At 42.6% G+C, this 16,852-nt stretch overlaps 1 protein-coding gene across 2 annotated transcripts in view; it reads left to right on the plus strand.

Moving 5' to 3' along the window:
* The first annotated feature begins 561 nt into the window (after positions 1–561).
* Positions 562–16,852, plus strand: part of DDX42 (DEAD-box helicase 42) — a 42,293-nt gene continuing 26,002 nt past the window's right edge. Inside the window, exons 1-2 of one of the 2 annotated variants that reach the window (XM_004707271.2) lie at positions 562–658; positions 15,868–16,104. In XM_004707271.2, coding sequence (XP_004707328.1) covers positions 15,884–16,104 — 221 coding nt within the window. In that variant the 5' untranslated portion in view covers positions 562–658; positions 15,868–15,883. The remainder of the gene's footprint in view (positions 659–15,867; positions 16,105–16,852) is intronic. The other variant, XM_045299846.1, reaches the window with a different exon arrangement.

A 16,852-nucleotide genomic window follows, 5' to 3' on the forward strand; every position in this document is an offset into this window, starting at 1 on the left:
TCGCCCCCGCCCCTAGCTGAGGCGAGGTGGGGCTGCTGGGAAAATTACATAATCCCCGCCCTGGGCCGGAAATGCACTGGTTGATCCAAGGCCTCGCCACTAGGCTCAAGGCAGGTGCTCCGGAAGCTAAAGCTATCCAGGCGGGACCACGTGGCCCGGAGCGTGCGGATAAATGTGGTCCGGCTCGTTTCTGTCTGGGACTAAGTTTAGGAGGATGACGTGTTTATTGCAGTGTTCGCCCAAGTCCTGTGCTCTTGGAATTTGGGGGCCGCTCCCCGTCCGCTGCTACCCGTTTTTCACTCCCAGCCCGCTCTGTAGCTCGGCCATGAGCATTCTTCACCCCACAGCAATTTCCTATCAGAGTGTTTGAGGAGTCTGCTAAGCATTTTGTTGTTTTCCGGTCGGGCGCTCTCGCGCCTTCAGCGAGTATTGCTCCCAGGCCCCGCCCTTCGGCCCGCGCTCTACACTGCGCATGTCAGGGTAGTGTGCCCCTCCCCCGCTCAGCAACGGGCCGAGAGGCGGCGGCGGCGGCGAAGGGGGCGGAGGAGGAGTGCGGCGAGACGGGGTCCGGACCGCGCGTACTGCGGGAGGTGGGATTCTCTTCGCTTTGGCGGTGGTATCAGCGACCGCTGCAGCTGTCGCAGCAGGTTTGTACGAGGTGGGTCTGGACTCGGGGCGGCTAACCCTTGGGGACACTTAGAGGCAACTGTGAGGCCTAGCGAAGGCCGGGAAACCGCGGCCTCGCTTAACAAAGAGGCGGAGGAACCTCGGGGCACCGGGGGGCTGGGAAGGGATGGGAGTGCGACGCTGAGGCCTCGAAGGAGCCTTCCGATCCCGGGCGCCCGGCAGCCCCTCTCAGGGCTCCTGCGACTCGTAACTTACTGAGGCCCAGTTGGCGGCTTTCCTGAGTTAGCGCCCTTCGAGCTGGGGAGGAGAGGTCCGGCCGCACGGCAGGCGCAGCCACGGGCGGATTCTGACGAAGGCACGCTGCATTGGTAGATGCAAGCCTTCAACGAGGTGACCCGAGAGGTAAAAGTGGCCCACTCGAGAGTCTGTCAAGACAGAGTCGGGGATCTTTGAACAGTCAGAGTAGGTCGTTGATTAACTCGATCAGCATCCCTCAAACTTCTCCGCCGACCTGCTTGAGATCCTGTTTGTTGTGAGTAAATCCTTTATGTGGAGTCGAAAGCATCAGTAATATAAAGGAAAATGGCCCCATTAGTCTAGACGTTTTGGGACCTTAGCTTCCTGGTCCTCTTAGTGAAGTTTCCTCTCCCTTGCCCCACTGTTTTAGGTTGTCAGTAAAATTCCTCGTGCTTTCCTGTTTATTCCTTGTTGGAAATGACAGGTTTCTGCATTCTCCTCTCCTATATGCACCCCCAGAAGTGGTTGGGCTGAAGGACATAGACTCTTGTCTTAATTTACTTCAACTTTCCAGAGCCCAGCCTAGGTCTGGCATGTGAGTGTTCAGTACATGTTGTATACAAAAAATTAGTATTTAGACTTTTATTAGTGAAAAAAATGTGTTCTGATTTTTTTAACTTAACATGGGCGTTGTGTGCTCTTCTCTGTAATTTGTTAATTGTTTTTAAAATACTATTGTTTTTAATAGTGACTACAATATGTATTTCTTAGGGCTGTTCTAGGTGCTAAGGATAGGTTTGTCTTCCTTGCTGTCATGAAACTTACATCTAGTGGAGGAAAGAGACACTAAACAAATTATACTGTATTAGAAAATGATCAGTGCCACACAAATAAGAGATTGGAAAAGTGCAGGGGAGGAGATAGGGCAATTTGAAACTGTGGTTAGAAAAGCACTCACAAGACCCCAAACCAAACACACTGCCATAAATTTCTGACGAATGGCGACCCTATAGGACAGGTAGAACTGCTGCTCTCCCCTTTGAGTTTTTGAGACTCACTCTTAACAGGAGATGAGGGTTTGTTTGTGCTTTGGGAGTATCTGGGATAAGGGATGTTCCAGAGAGGGAACAGCAAGTACCAAGGCCTTCTGAAGAGGACAATTCTTGGTCTGTTGGCACGACAGTAAAGAGACCAATGTGTTTGAAGCATTGGGTGCCCCGGAAGGAGTAGAAGGAGGTCAGATGAGCAGGGAAGGGACTGGGTAAAACAGCCTGGGCCTGTAAGCTATTGTGAGACTTTACCTTGTACTCTGAATCATACTTGAGGGCTTGGGGCAGAGGAATGATGAGGTCAGACTAGATTGTAATAATTTAACATATTACATTGGCAGAAGCCAGTTCTTTGTACATATTAGAGTCTTATCAAATTGATACTTTTTAGTGAGTTCCTAGTTTCTTTAAGCCAGCAGAGAGGAAAAGGGTTGCTTTTAAAATAATCAGACAATTATTTATTTGGCTTTAGAAGAAAGTAATAAAATTCTTGGGTTTTATGTATAATAGATTCCCATTTAGGACCTGACCACATATAATTGGCCCTCCTATTCATGGGTTCCACATTCAGGGATTTAACCAATCGTGGATTGAAAATCCTGGGGAAGTGGGGGAGAAGCAACTATGTGGTCAAAGCAATCCTTCAAGGGCTAAGAGGGAGCATGGAGTGCTAGTTACATAGACTTTAGATAGTATTAGGTATTATAAGTAATGGATATAAAGTAAATGGGTTGTCGATGCCATTTTATGTGAGGGACTTGAGTGTCTCTGCATTTCAGTGCCCATTGGAAGTACTAGAAAAAAATCTGCCCTCTTACCCTATACCCAGGGATGACAGTATAGTGTGTGAGAAGCTCTCAAGGCAGCTTGTTAGGTAGAGCAGAGGCTAATCATCTCATTAGAACTCTTTCTCCCACTCCCTCAAAAACACAAGTGATAACTAATGTGATTTACATAATTAATAGAATTTTAGTCTATTTTAAAAGTCATAAATTATATCTGGACTGTACACCACTGCCCGAACCACAGACTAGCCAGATCGTTTTTCTTGGGTTCCATGCTTATTCCTTCTTTCTAGTCTCTGCTAGTTCTATTCTTCCTCCCTCTACTTATCCAGCTCATAGTGATTGCTGACATCTTCAGGATTGTGTGGTGCTTGGGTTTGAAATCCTTGAGTTGAAAGATCTGAGCTATCTGACTTGATATATTTTCTATTTACTAGTAGAGAAATTGATTCTTGAAATAATACAATAAACTTAGTGACAGCTGGCATGTAGCACTTACTGTGTGCTAGGCTTTCATCTAGGTGTATTTTATAATTTTTTACACCAACACTGTGAGGTAGATGATACTCACCATTTTACCAAAGAGGAAACTGAGGCTCAGAAGTTAAGTAACTTCCGTAAGGTTTGCATCAAGTTAGTGGCAAGAGCTTAAGTTGGAACATAGTCTGGTTTCATATTTTGTGTACTTTCCTGGTTTTTTTGTTAGTTTGTTTTACTACATTAAGCATCTTGGTGCTTAGAACCATACCAAGTGGTACTTGATTTTATTTTACCTTGAGCTTTTTTAATTGAAATTGTAAATCTTCTTGAAGATCCTGTATTTGAATGAAAATGAGTATATATTTTAGAAGACATGGGAGATAAAATATAAGCAAGCCATTTCTTTACTCATGAAACATGTTGAGTTGGCAAGATAAAATATGAAAACCAGTAAACTAGTTGTCATCGAGGAACTCGTGGTGACCCTGTGTACGGGGTTTTTAAGGTTGGAAAGGGAGTTTGGGGAGTATCTTCCATTTTCCACAGAAGCAGAACCAGGATGTATATGGAGAGAGTGATTTATTTTAAGGAATAGACTCGTGGTTGTAACGGGCTGGTAAATGGTACTGATGGGTAAGTATTGGACTGCTAACTGTAAGGTCAGTGGTTCAAATCCACCATCCTCTCTGAGACTGTCAGCTCCCATAAAGACTTCCAGCTTTGGAAATGCTACATTAAGTCTATGATGGCGGCCAGTTGATTTGAATCACTGACCTTAACAGTTAGCAGCTAAGTGCATACATAGCCCACTATGCCACCAGCAACTTCAACCAAATTCAAGTCGATTCTGACTTACCATCTGCCCCTGTGGTTTCCCGAGACTGTAACTCTTTATGGGAATAGAAAGTCTTGTCTTTCTCCTGTGGAGTGAGTGGCTGGTGGTTGGAACTGCTGACCTTGCCCTTAGCAGCCCATGGAGTAACCAAAGCTCCATGAGGGCTCCACTGGGCCCCCAGTACTCCCTTTGCAGAGGTTTTTCTGATTTAATCACATTTCCTACTTTGCAACAGTGTCTAAACTAATGTTTAACCAAACTCCTGAGCTCCATAGCCTAGCCAAGTTGATACTTAAAACTAACTGTTGCAAGAAGGGAGAGATGCCTGTGAGCCAGAGAACCATGCCTGCTCACAGTTCTAGGAGTTGGTATTTGAGACGATCTTTGAAGGAAAGATAGAACTCTAGCGCAGGTAGATACAGTGAGAAATGTGAGAAAGGAATCCATGTCAAGAGGTTTCCTTGGAAGATAAGGTGTGTGAGGAGACCCTGAGAGGTATGAAAGGAAAAGGCGAGGTATGGAAAAGTAGTTGTTGCCATGGTGAAGGATCTCATAGCGGCCTCACATAGGAAATGTGGAGAGCTGTGGACTGGATCAGAAATATGTGTGAAGATTTGGGCCCAAGATCTGGAAGAAGAGGGTTCTTGATGAGCATCAGAAGGCCCGTCTTCTCTTTGGATAAGACAGTCTCTAGTCACATGCCCAAGGAGGTCGACATTGATTTTCCCACTTGACACTGTCTCCGACTCACTATTCACTGTTTTATGCTTTACTCTGTAGGGCCACAGCTCAAACATGAAAGGATCTGCCGGTTGTAGACGCAACCTCTGGATACATTTTCCCTTGAAATCAAAATAAAACTACCATAGTTTGATTTAAAAATTTTTAAAAGGATGATTTCATTTATAAGAATATATTTATGGCTCTTGAATAATTTTTACATTTGTTGTGAGGAACAGCATTGGCTCTTACATCTCAAAAGTTTGCTGACTCCTGGGATAGACAGGGACACTGTAGGAGGGGGTCACTGTCCAGTGTTACGCATCCGCCTCTTCATAGAGGCTTCAGTTACCATGTGTCTGTAACAGCTTACCGCCTGCTCTGCCTTATTTCACCGCAGTTTTACTCCCTGAAAATAGGTATCTGATTCATATACAGTTTTTGTTTTGTTTTGCATTGCCTTTTCTGTTCGTGCTGGACCAGAAAGTGCTGTGTGAGGGTGAGTTCTTCAGCACCTAGAATAGGAACACAGTGTACTCAGAATTAGTGGCCACTCCAGTTGTGAGTGATGTGTTGACTGGAGGACACCAGAGACTTATTTGGAGATTATTTCAGTGGTGAAGATGGGAGATGAAAGACAGGTGGGATGCAGGGAGAACAGCTAGAGTAGCCTCAGTGGGACTGGTTACATAACTGAAAACAAGCCATTGACAATTGAGTTGGTTCTGATTCACTGTGTCCCCGTGTGTATCGGAGTAGAATTCTCCCTCAGGTTTTCTATGGCTGATATTCCAGAAGTAGATCTTCCAGGTCTTTCTTCCAAGGTGCCTCAGAATGGACTTCAACTGCAACCTTCTCCTTAGGCAACAAGTATATGAATCTTTTGCTCTACCTAGTGACTGAGAGCACCTGAAAAACCAAAGCTGTTCTGGAGCCAGTTCTGACTGGTTGTGACCTTATAGGACAGAGTAGAACTGCCCCTTTGGGTTTCTGAGACTGTAACTCTTCATGGGAACAAAAGCCTTATCTTTCTCCCTGAGCATCTAAAGTGGTTATTAGTTGATTTAAAGCAATGGGTACACTAGTAATAAGACCCAAAGTGGTTTGTTCTCATTAATGCAAATGGTTACTGTTAAAGTTTGGCTTATAGTTCTAGTGACAGCTCATTGTTTTCAAACAAAACCTTGTTTTTAAAGGAAGGAAGAAAGAACAGTACCCTTGAATGCTTGTGTTCCAGAGTGAGGACTGAAGCCAAGTCAGTAACATCGCTGAAATAATGGAAACCCTAAATACATATTCAAATGGGATTCTTATACTTTAATTTCCATAGTGTTACTTTTAATGAAGTCTATAACATTTCCGCCTTATGCACTGAAATGAATGGGTGTTTTTACCATTTTTATCTACTTGAGAAGCGCCCTGGTGGTACCATGGTTAAAAAGTACTCAGCTGCTATGCCAGAAGTTCAGTGGTTCAAACCCTCCAGCCACCCCCATAAGGCTGTGGCATGTACTTCCATAAAGATTAGATGCGTTTACCTTTAGAATCTTGGAAACCTTTGAGGGTGGTTTACTCTGTCCTTTCTGGTCCTTGGGACAGAACTCACTCTGTAGCAGTGGGTTTGGTGTCGTAGATTTCAGAAGTATTTATGGAGGCAGAGAAGTTTCTGAAGCTCTTTGATCTGAGTTTGCTAGCTTGATGGGAAGGGTGTCCTACGCATATTGTTAAAATCTGAGAGAGAGGATTTTTTCATATGCTCATTAGGCTTGACTTGATTATGAACTGGTATAAGTCTCTTAGAGAATGCAAATTGATTTGATCAGTCTGAGCAGAGCGTACTTTGGGTGTGTTACCAGTGGAGACCAGCCTCTGGAGAGCATCATGCTTGGTGAAGTGGAGGGACATCAAAAAAAGAGGAAGGCCCCCAATGAGCTGGGTTGACAGGGTGACAGGAGCCAGTTGTGAGGATGGCGCAGTACTGGGCAGTGTTCCGCTGTGTTGGACCGAGGGTTGCTGTGAGTTGGAAATGACTAGATGGCACCTACCCTGTTTCCCCGAAAATAAGACAGTGTCTTATATTAATTTTTGCTCCCAAAGATAAGCTAGGTCTTTTAGGAGGATGTCTTATTTTTCCATGAAAAAGAATACGGTACACATTTATTGTTGAACCACAAAAAAGGAAATTTATTACCTGTATACGGCACGGTAGTAGTTGTCATCACAAACCAGCATAACCAGACAAACTGAATCTTACAGTATCAAGAATTTCTTGTTACTACCATTACTTCCATGTACAACAATCTATGGTACATTTACTCATCTATTCAATGGCAGTCATGTCACCATCTTCTGGAACATCATCACAATCCAAACCCTCATTTTCGGGGAGGTCTTATTTTAGGGGGGATGCCTTATATTTCTGTGAGAGGCAAAACTGTAAATAGGTCTTTTTTCGGGGAAAAGGGTAACAATAACAATAAGCAGAGAGCTAGTTCTTTTCTTCCTTAGAATTCATAAAACTAATTAGTAATTAGATTGGCTATCTCTTGTTATGTCAACTGTAATTGCTCTAACACCGGTGATTGTCAAGGGTAAATAGTCATATATGTGAGTATTAATAGCAGAGAAAGCTCTTATTAAGAGAGTAAGACATTAATAGTGCATTAAGGATCTGGCATAGATTTAATTAGGAAGGCTGATGGCGCTAGATAACAAGGTTTGGAATTATGGAAGACCGTGCTTTTCACTACTGGGATGATTTTAAAGAGCCAAATGCATGATATTCATTGCATCATTTAATTACTACGTATATGAGCTAATGTCTAGTAATCCAACCAAACCAGTTGCCATCAAGTCAAACCTGGCTCATGGTGACCCCATATGTGTTAAGAGTAGAACTGTGCTCTATAGAGTTTTCATGGACTAATTTTTTGAGAAGTAGATCTCCAGGTCTTTCTTCTGACGTGCCTCTGGTGAACTAGAACCTCCAACCTGAAATTGCTGTTTGGGTAAATATTGGCTGCAAAGTTGGCAGTTCAAATCCCCCAGCTGCCCCTTGGGAAAAGAATGAGGCTCCATAAAGATTTATAGCTTTGAAATTCAGTGTAGTGTTGCTATGAGTGGGAATCAAGTTCATGGCAGTGAGTTTGGGTTTGGTTTTGTGTTTTACTGGTTGTTTCATTGATTTGCTCTGACTTACAGTGACTTCATGTAGAATAAGAGTCATTGTCCAGTCCCGCACCAGGTTCACACTCATTGGTATGGTGAGTCCACTATTGGCAGTCATTGTGTTGGATGATAGGATGTTATGATCCATAGTATTTTATTTGGGTTATTTTTGGTAGTAGATACCCAGACTTTTCTTTTTAGTCTATCTTGATCTGGAAACTACGGAAATCTGTCTACCTTGGTGACTCTGCTAGTATCTGAAATACTAGTGGTATAGTTTCTAGTTTTATAGCAACCCACCAGCTACTACATAACATTAGATGGTGGTCTGTATCCAAACTCATCCTTTCCTCCTGTCACCAGCTGATGGGACAAATTATTTTCTTTTCTTGTTAAAGGTTTTGATCTTCTCTCTCAGTCACTTCTAGGACCTCATTTCTGTGAGTTTCCTGTCCCCTGCCATTTTCAGCTTTTCTATTGGCTTTTCCCCTTCAGCATATGAACATATCTAAAATTTCCCCTTAAAAGCATAATTCCTCTGGTAATGCCTCCTCTGAACTCCTTTACCGAGACATTACCCACCGCCTCTTCACAGCCGCAGGGAGCCATCTGGCCCTGCTGCTTCCTGGGGCTGACTTCCTGGTGCCTGGCTGCCAGTAGAGGCCTTATGGTTCTGAGTCTTACCTAACTTCTCCCTTAGAAGTGTGTTGTGGTCAACTATAAATAACAAAAGCTGCCCTTTTAACAGCTATAAGGTAACAGTCCAGTGACATGAATGACAGTTCATGTTCTACTGTCATCAGCTTCAATCTGTTTACAAAACTTTCCCAAACCGAACCTCAGTAACCCATAAGCAACATCTCTGCACTCACTGTTCTCTCTGCATTTTGCCTAGTCTCACTATTTCACCTATGTGAAATTATATAGTAGCTGTCTTTTTGTGTCTGACATGTCACTCGGCAAGTTTCCAAGGTTTACCCTGGCGTAGTCTAGCTTAGAACTCTAACTAAATAGTGCTTTGTTGTGGCGTGTCTGTTGATGGACTATCGATTGGGTGGTCGTTGCTGTGGCTGTTGTGAATGGTGCTGCAGTGAGTGTGTACTAGTATATGTTTACGTCCCTGCTTCCCTAGGATCAGCTCACAGTAACTGACGTTGATGCCAGTGCCGCCTACTCTCAACTTTTCAAAAGCACTGATCTGAAGAAGGTCGACTTTTTGTGTAAAATTACGATTCATTATGTTCAGCGGAGGAGCCCTGCTTTGTGCAAGGGGCTAAAAAGCCTGGGGCTCATAACTGAAGGGTCAGCAGTTTGAAGCTCCCAACTGCTGCTCCATGGGAGAAAGATGAGGCATTCTTGGCGCTGTCCTGCTGGGGTTGCATGAGTTGGAATCCTCTGGTGGCAATGGAATGACCAGCAGAGTAGAGTTTTGTTTGGTGTATGTGTAGTGCTGCAGTCCAGGCTAGTTGCCTGGGCTTGCCTGTGTTTCTGGACTTGGCTTGGGTCAGATGCACCTTAGCCCTCAAGGTGGTATGGTCCACTTACATGAAACTGATAAATGCAGGTACTGGTAGTTGGAAAGTAATTTATCAAATTGTTAGCAGTTACGTGACTTTCTTCCTTTTGCTATAGTTTACCATTTATAATGGAAATGTTTACTATGGGCTTTGAAACCCACGTGAACAAGAGTTCCAAAGACTGCTTTATGCCAGGAACAAAGCCTTTAAAGATGACACTGTTGAAGAGACCAGGCACTCGCTGCTATCGAGTCCTGCCAATTCATAGCGACCCTGCAGGACAGGGTAGAACTGTCCCTGTGAGTCTCTAAGACTGTAACTCTTTACAGGATTAGAAAGCCCATCTCTCTCCTTTAGAGTCACTGGTGATTTTGAACTGCTGACCTTATGGTGAGCAGCCCAACACATAACCACTGTACATAACCATCAGGTCTCCAGGGAAGGCAGAAGTCAAGAAATAAAATGTATTACATTGGGCAACTCTGCCCCCCCCAAAAAAAAAAGGTTTTAGGGTACAGGTAAAACCCAGCAGGAAGCTGTGAACCCTGTAGTGGTGCCCCATGTGGAACAAGGAGGGAGAGGGTCAGCGCCTACTGTAGAGCTCCCACTGGGACCACAGTGAGGAGGCTGAAAGGCATAGGCACCAGAGGTTGAGAGCATGCCCCTGATATGTTAGTAGCAGGGCTGGGAGTCAGGATCTGCCCCTGTGGGGCTCCCCCCGCACCCCCCTCCCCCCTTCTGGCCTATCTTACAGGAACAGGCATTTCTTGCTGTATCTCTGGCAGGATGGGAGAAAAGTTAGCGGGAGGGTCAATGAGGAGGAGCATTGGTCTAAAGCAGGAGGAGGCTGGACTGCGTCATCTTCCCCCCATCCCCCACCCGCCTGCCTGGACCTATGTGGTACTTAAAGGCTGGCAAAGAGGTTATCCAGTGAGAATGATGACGTTCAGTATACTGATTATGAAATACCACAGCAAAAAGGACTGAAGAAACTGGAATGGGGTTAAGAGATGAAAGTGTTAAGTTAAAAAGTTAGTTGAACAGCATGGAACTGATGATTGGACTCCTCGTCAACTTAAAAATCATTCTGATTTTCAGTGCCAGCATCAATGGCAAAAACTTTAAAATCCAGAATTGATAAAGGGTCCCTGGACTAAAGGATGGTTATTGAATTTGTTCAGAAACAGGGGCCAAAAAGATGGTCTTTAGTTACAAAGCATTTGAAAAGGAGAATAGGCAAGCAGTGTAGAGAACGATGGCAGAAATCTTCCTGGACAGGAAAGGAGCACAGGATTATCAATGAAGCATGTAAGCAGTTGGGAAATTGTTGGGCAGAAATTGCTAAACTACTTCTTGGAAAGACTGATAATTCTCTCAAAAATCATTGGAATTCTGCACGAAGAAACTGCAACCGGAGGCCTACTTACAAGATGGAATAAAATCAGAATGAGCGTCATCAAGATTGCAACACAAACCTTGTGCGACTGTGGATCATTTGCACACCCAGAATCAGTTGTACACACTTCTTCAGGCATACATTTTTAATAACTTATTATTTAAAAATATATTTAATTGCTATGTAGAAAAATATTTCATTTCATAATAAGATAACCAGAGCATACTTTAAGAGGGCAAGCAGTATTTAAGTTACTTAATTGTAAAAATGTGCCAAAACTTACTGTTATTGGAGATTTATCTCCATTTGTTTTATTGATAAGTATTCTGGGAAAAAACTCTTTAAAATATTTCTTGTGAAATAAATCGTATATAGCCTTAAGAAAATATGTACATTTCCTAACACTGCATTATTTTGAATCTTTATTCTTGATTCAGAGCCAGTTGTTACCTGTGCTTTAATATGCTATTGTTTCCAAGGACTCCTGGTGACACTCCGGGCTGTTAACTAGAAGTTTAGTGGTCCAACCCACCAGCTGCTCCACAAGAGAAAGATATGGCAGTCCGTTTCTTTCTGTAAGATTTCTTTCTGTCTTACATGGTCTCCGAGTCAGAAATGACTCGACAGCAATGCCCCCCGCCCCTTTGTTATTATAGTTGTCATTAGAGATTGCGTTTACGTGGTTGTAATGCTGCTTATCTAGGAGAGGTGATATTTATAGAAATAAGAGCAAAATGGTCAAAATTACTCAAGCCATCATTTTGGAGTGTGGCAAATAATTGGTTCTCCCAGTGGCATTCAACTTTGGGCTTTCCACTACTAATCAAGAAATTGGCTGGCGTCAGTCTTTGTTTAGACCAGTTCATTAAAGTTCAGATTATGCAACTCAGCCAAAAAAAGACCTCTTTAAAGGGCTAAAAATTAAAGCTAGACAATGAATAAGGAAGACTGAGGAAGAATTGATGCATTTGACTTAGGATTTTGGTGAAGGATATTCTTGGACTGACAGGAGCACAGGAGCCCTGGTAGTGCCATGGTTTAAGCATTTGGCTGCTAATCAAAATGGTTTAAGCCGCTGTGTGAAAAATTAAGTAGTTGGCTTCTTTGTGGAGTAGTTCTAGTCTATTCTAAAGGGTTGTTCTGAATCAGCATTAACTCGATAGCCATGCATTTGGGTTTAGCCAGAAGAAGGAACAAATCTGTCTTTTGCGAGATAAGCCTGAATTCTCCTTAGTGAAGATGATGAGATCTCATCTCACATGCTTTGGACATGTCATCAGGAGGGACTAGTCTGGAGAAGGACATCATGCTTGGTAAATCAGAAGGTTTGCAGTAAAGAATGACCATCGATGAGATGGATTGTCATTGACTATAACAATAGGCTCAAATATACCAACAATTGTGAAGATAGTCTGGGATTGGGCAGTTTTTCATTCTGTCACACATAGAGATCACTACTGGTTAAAACCAACTGGAAGGTACCTAACAACAAGCAGTGATTAGATGTTTAAAAACGTAATTATGCCATTTTCTTTTGACTAAGCAACCACATTTAAAATTTTTATTCTAAGGCAATAACTAAAGATATGCATCAGAGGATGTACACTGGTACAGATAGGAACTGGAAACAGAGACTCCAGGGCGGATGATCCCTTTAGGACCAGTGGTGTGAGTGGCGATACTGGGAGGGTAGAGGGAGAGTGGGTTGGAAAGGGGGAACCGATTACAAGGAACTATATGTGACCCCCTCCCTGGGGGACGGACAACAGAAAAGTGGGTGAAGGGAGACGTTGGACAGGGCAAGATGTGACAAAAATAATTTATAAGTTATCAAGGGTTCATGAGGGAGCAGGGAGGGAGGGGGGAAATGAGGAGCTGATGCCAGGGGCTTAAGTGGAGAGCAAATATTTTGAGGATGATGAGGGGAATGAATGTACAAATGTGCTTTACACAATTGATGTATGTATGGATTGTGATAAGAGTTGTATGAGCCCCTAATAAAACTATTTTAAAAAAGATATGCATGGAGATAAAGGTATAATGACATGTTTCATAACAAAATATATTTACTGACACTGAAAGATGTGCACAAAATACTTATCACTGGGTGAAGAAATTAGCTCACTAAAACAATGTACTGTGTGGTTTCTTTTTAATTTTATCTGTGTACATTTGCAAAAAAAACAACAAAATTATGTATCTGAGGGAGAAAATTCCAAGTAGAAACACAAATTTTAAATTTTTGTGCTGCTTTGCTTTGTGACTAGTTTCTGTATAAACATTAGGTAACATTCATTAAAATAAAGTACCTTGACATCAAGACTAATGTGTAAGGTATTTGTAAACTGGTTCTATAGATCAGGTACTGACATCTCGCCTTAAGCTAACTGGATCTTTCAGGGAACATTTATCAGTGGTGTTATTGTTGGTTGCCATCGAGTCATAGCGACCCCCAATAGAATAAAGCCTTGCCTCGTCCTCTGCCATCTTCATGGTAGTTTGAGTCCCATCATGAGCTAGAGTGTCAGTGGTTGTCACTGAAGACTTTCCTCGTTTTTGTTGGTCCTTTACGAGGGAGTCCCCAATACAAACAAGGAAAAAGCTCTGCTGGGCCGAGCTTTCCTAGGACGCTTTTTTTCCCCATCAGGTGAGCATCAAGCAACTCGCTCTGAGTTAGTGCACCCAGTGGCATCCTCTGGGAAGGTTCTCTCTGGTCACAGTGAATTTTTTCATAAAAGCAGTTTTACTCGAACCTTATTTTTTTGTGATGGGTGATTTAAGAGAAGAGCATGCAGCTGTGAAATTTGTTTCATGCTCTGGAAAAATGCCGTAGAAACTGTTGTGATATTGAACACAGGTTACAAGGACAGCACTATGGGAAAAACTTGTTTAAGAATCGAGTCGTTTCAAAAAAGGTAAAATGTTGATTGATGACAAACCTTGTTCTGCATGTCCATCAACTTGTCTCATGGATGAAAATGTCAATAAAATTTAGCACTTGTGCTTGTAGACTGACAATGGACCCTTGAAGAGATGAGGACTTTTCTGGACTCTCTTGGAGCTCGGTTCAGTGAATTTTAACAGAAGAATTGGGAATGAAAAGGGTCACAGTGAAATTTGTGCCTCGGGTTCTGACAGACCAAAAAGAATTTTTTGGTGGTGGTTGTTAAATCATTTTATTGGGAGCTTGTACAACCTATCCCAATCCATCCATCCATCCATTGTGTCAAGCACATTTGTACATTTGTTACCGTCATCATTCTCAAAACATTTTCTTTGTACTTGGTATCAGCTCCTCATTTTCTCCTTCCCTACCCTCCTCCCTCACGAACCCTTGATAATTTATAAATAATTATTATTTTGTCATGTCTTACACTGTCCGACGTCTCTCTTCACCCACTTTTCTGTTGTCTGTCCCCCCGGGAGGGAGTTATATGTAGATCCTTGTGATCAGTTCCTCCTTTCTACCCCACCTTCCCCTTACTCTCCTGGTATCACTACTCTCAATATTGGTCCTGAGACGCTTATCTGTCTTGGATTCCAGTTCTTACCTATACCAGTGTATATCCCCTGGTTTAGCTGGATTTGTAAGGCAGAATTGGGATCATGATAGTTGGGGGGGAGGAAACATTTAGGAACTAGAGGAAAGTTGTATGTTTCATCATTGCTACACTGCACCCTGACTGGCTGGACTCCTCCCCGTGGCCAGTCTGTAAGGGGATGTCCAGTTGTCTACAGATGGGTCTTGGGTCCCCAATCTGCACTCCCCCTCATTCACAGTGATTTGATTTTTTGTTCTTTGATGCCTGATCCCTGATCCCTTCGACACCTCATGATCACACAGGCTGGTGTGCTGCTTCCATGTGGGCTTTGTTGCTTCTGAGCTGGATGGCCACTTGTTTACCTTCAAGCCTTTAAGACCCCAGACGCTCTATCTTTTGATAGCCAGGCACCATATAGTGTCTGGGGTCTTTTTTGTTCTTCTGTCAGTTCACAATTTGTTCAAGTATTTGCCAAAACCACCATTTGAAATGATCAGTTCTTTAGTCTTTTTTCATTATCTAACTTTCAAATGTGTGTGAAAACATGGCTCTCAGTATAAAAATGCATAATCATTCTTTGTGTTTGTTTTCTTGGATAGTGTTCTAGTGCAGTTAGTTGCTCAGTACATCATTTGTGTATCTGAAGGGCTCACATATTCTTCAGAGATACATGTATGTATACTTTCTACAAAGAGCTGCTCTTTCAAGTTTTGATTTTTTGATTCTTCCAGATATATCAGAATGGGGACAGTCTGATAGCCACCTCTATTTCTCTTACAGCATATAAAGAAAAAAAACTTGGTGGGGTGGTACCTGTTTCTGTATAAATACCATGAGAATGAAAAATAAGAAGTTAGGTTTTTACATCTTGCCATCTTCAGTTACCTAACAATGCCTAACAGTACAGCGGTTCTCAGCCTTTGGGTCGCGACCCTGTTGGGGGGCTGAACAACCCTTTCACAGGGGTTTCCTGATTCATAACAGTAGCAAAATGACAGCTATGAAGTAGCAACAACAATAATTCTATGGTTTGGGGTCACCACAGATGAACTGTGAGAGGGCAGTGGCATTGGGCAGCTGAGATCCACTGCATTAGTCCTGTATAGACTCGAGTATAAGCCGACCTGAATATCAGCCGGGACACCTAATTTACCACAAAAACGGAATTAAAATGTACTGGGAAACTCGGCTTATACACGAGTATACATATTATATTAGATTACCAGTAACTGTTTGTTGTGGTATTTAATAAGATGCTAATTAGCAGTCAAATGCTGCATTTCTATTGAAATCTCACAAGTGAATACAATTTTTTCCCAATGTTTTTGAAAAGATAATCATTTAGTTGAGGTTAAATGAGCATAGTGCATCTTGACTACAAGTTACAGTTTTGATTCCAAGATAAAATTTTAGCATAGCAGATTGTAGATAGAGGTCAAAAGAGAGATAAGAATTGGTGGGCTGTTTACTCATACATTTAAATTTATGTTAATGCTTGTTGATCCTTCCAGGTCAGTCATTGGCACCATGAACTGGAATAAAGGTGGTCCCGGCACGAAGAGGGGCTTTGGCTTTGGCGGTTTTGCCATTAGTGCTGGGAAGAAGGAGGAGCCCAAGCTCCCTCAGCAGTCCCACAGCGCCTTTGGGGCCACCGGCTCTACTTCAGGGTTTGGAAAGTCTACTCTGCCACAGCTCCCTTCTTTCTACAAAATCGGATCGAAGCGGGCCAACTTTGATGAAGAAAATGCGTAAGTTGCTTCCTGGTGATCCAGCACAGGCTGCGCTTTGGAATAGTCGTTCTGTTGACCAAAACTGCAGCAAAGCAGCCACACTTATTTTTCAAAAATAATATTATTTGTTTAATAGATTAACTCATTGAACTGTATTGTTCCTAGTAAGAAAATCATCAGTCTATTAACACCATAACCATTGTTTTAAAATGAGCTGATTCTAGGAGCCCAAGCAGAAAGCGAGAGCTTTGAGAATGATGAGGTCAACGAATGTGTAAGTGTGCTTTACACAACTGATGTGTGTGTGGATTGTGATAAGAGTTGTATGAGCCCCAATAAAATGATAAAAAACAAACAAATACTTTTTTATAAACATACAGTTGCCAGAACTAGTAAAATCCAGTTTGCCTCAGTACTTAAGCCCTGACGCTGTTCAGTAAGGAGCCCTGTTGATGATGTCAAGTAAACACTGGACTGCTAACCAAAGATGAATGGTTCAAAGCCACCAGCTGCTCTTAGGTAGAAGGCTGAGAGTACCTGCTCCCTTAAAGATTTCCAGCCTCAGAAGCATAGTGGGTCCCAGTGAGTCAGCGTGGACTCTCTGGGAGTAGATTATAACAAGTAGGAATTTTTCAGATTTGCCCACAGCTCTCAGAAAACATTTATTTATTTTTTTAATCATTTTATTGGGGGCTCATACAAACTCATCGCAATCCATACATACGTCCATTGTGTCAAGCACATTTGTACATTTGTTGTCCTCATC

Source organism: Echinops telfairi, unplaced genomic scaffold (assembly GCF_000313985.2).
Source record: "Echinops telfairi isolate 266 unplaced genomic scaffold, ASM31398v2 ScPeMD7_7458;HRSCAF=8496, whole genome shotgun sequence".
Classification (NCBI taxonomy): Eukaryota; Metazoa; Chordata; class Mammalia; order Afrosoricida; family Tenrecidae; genus Echinops; species Echinops telfairi.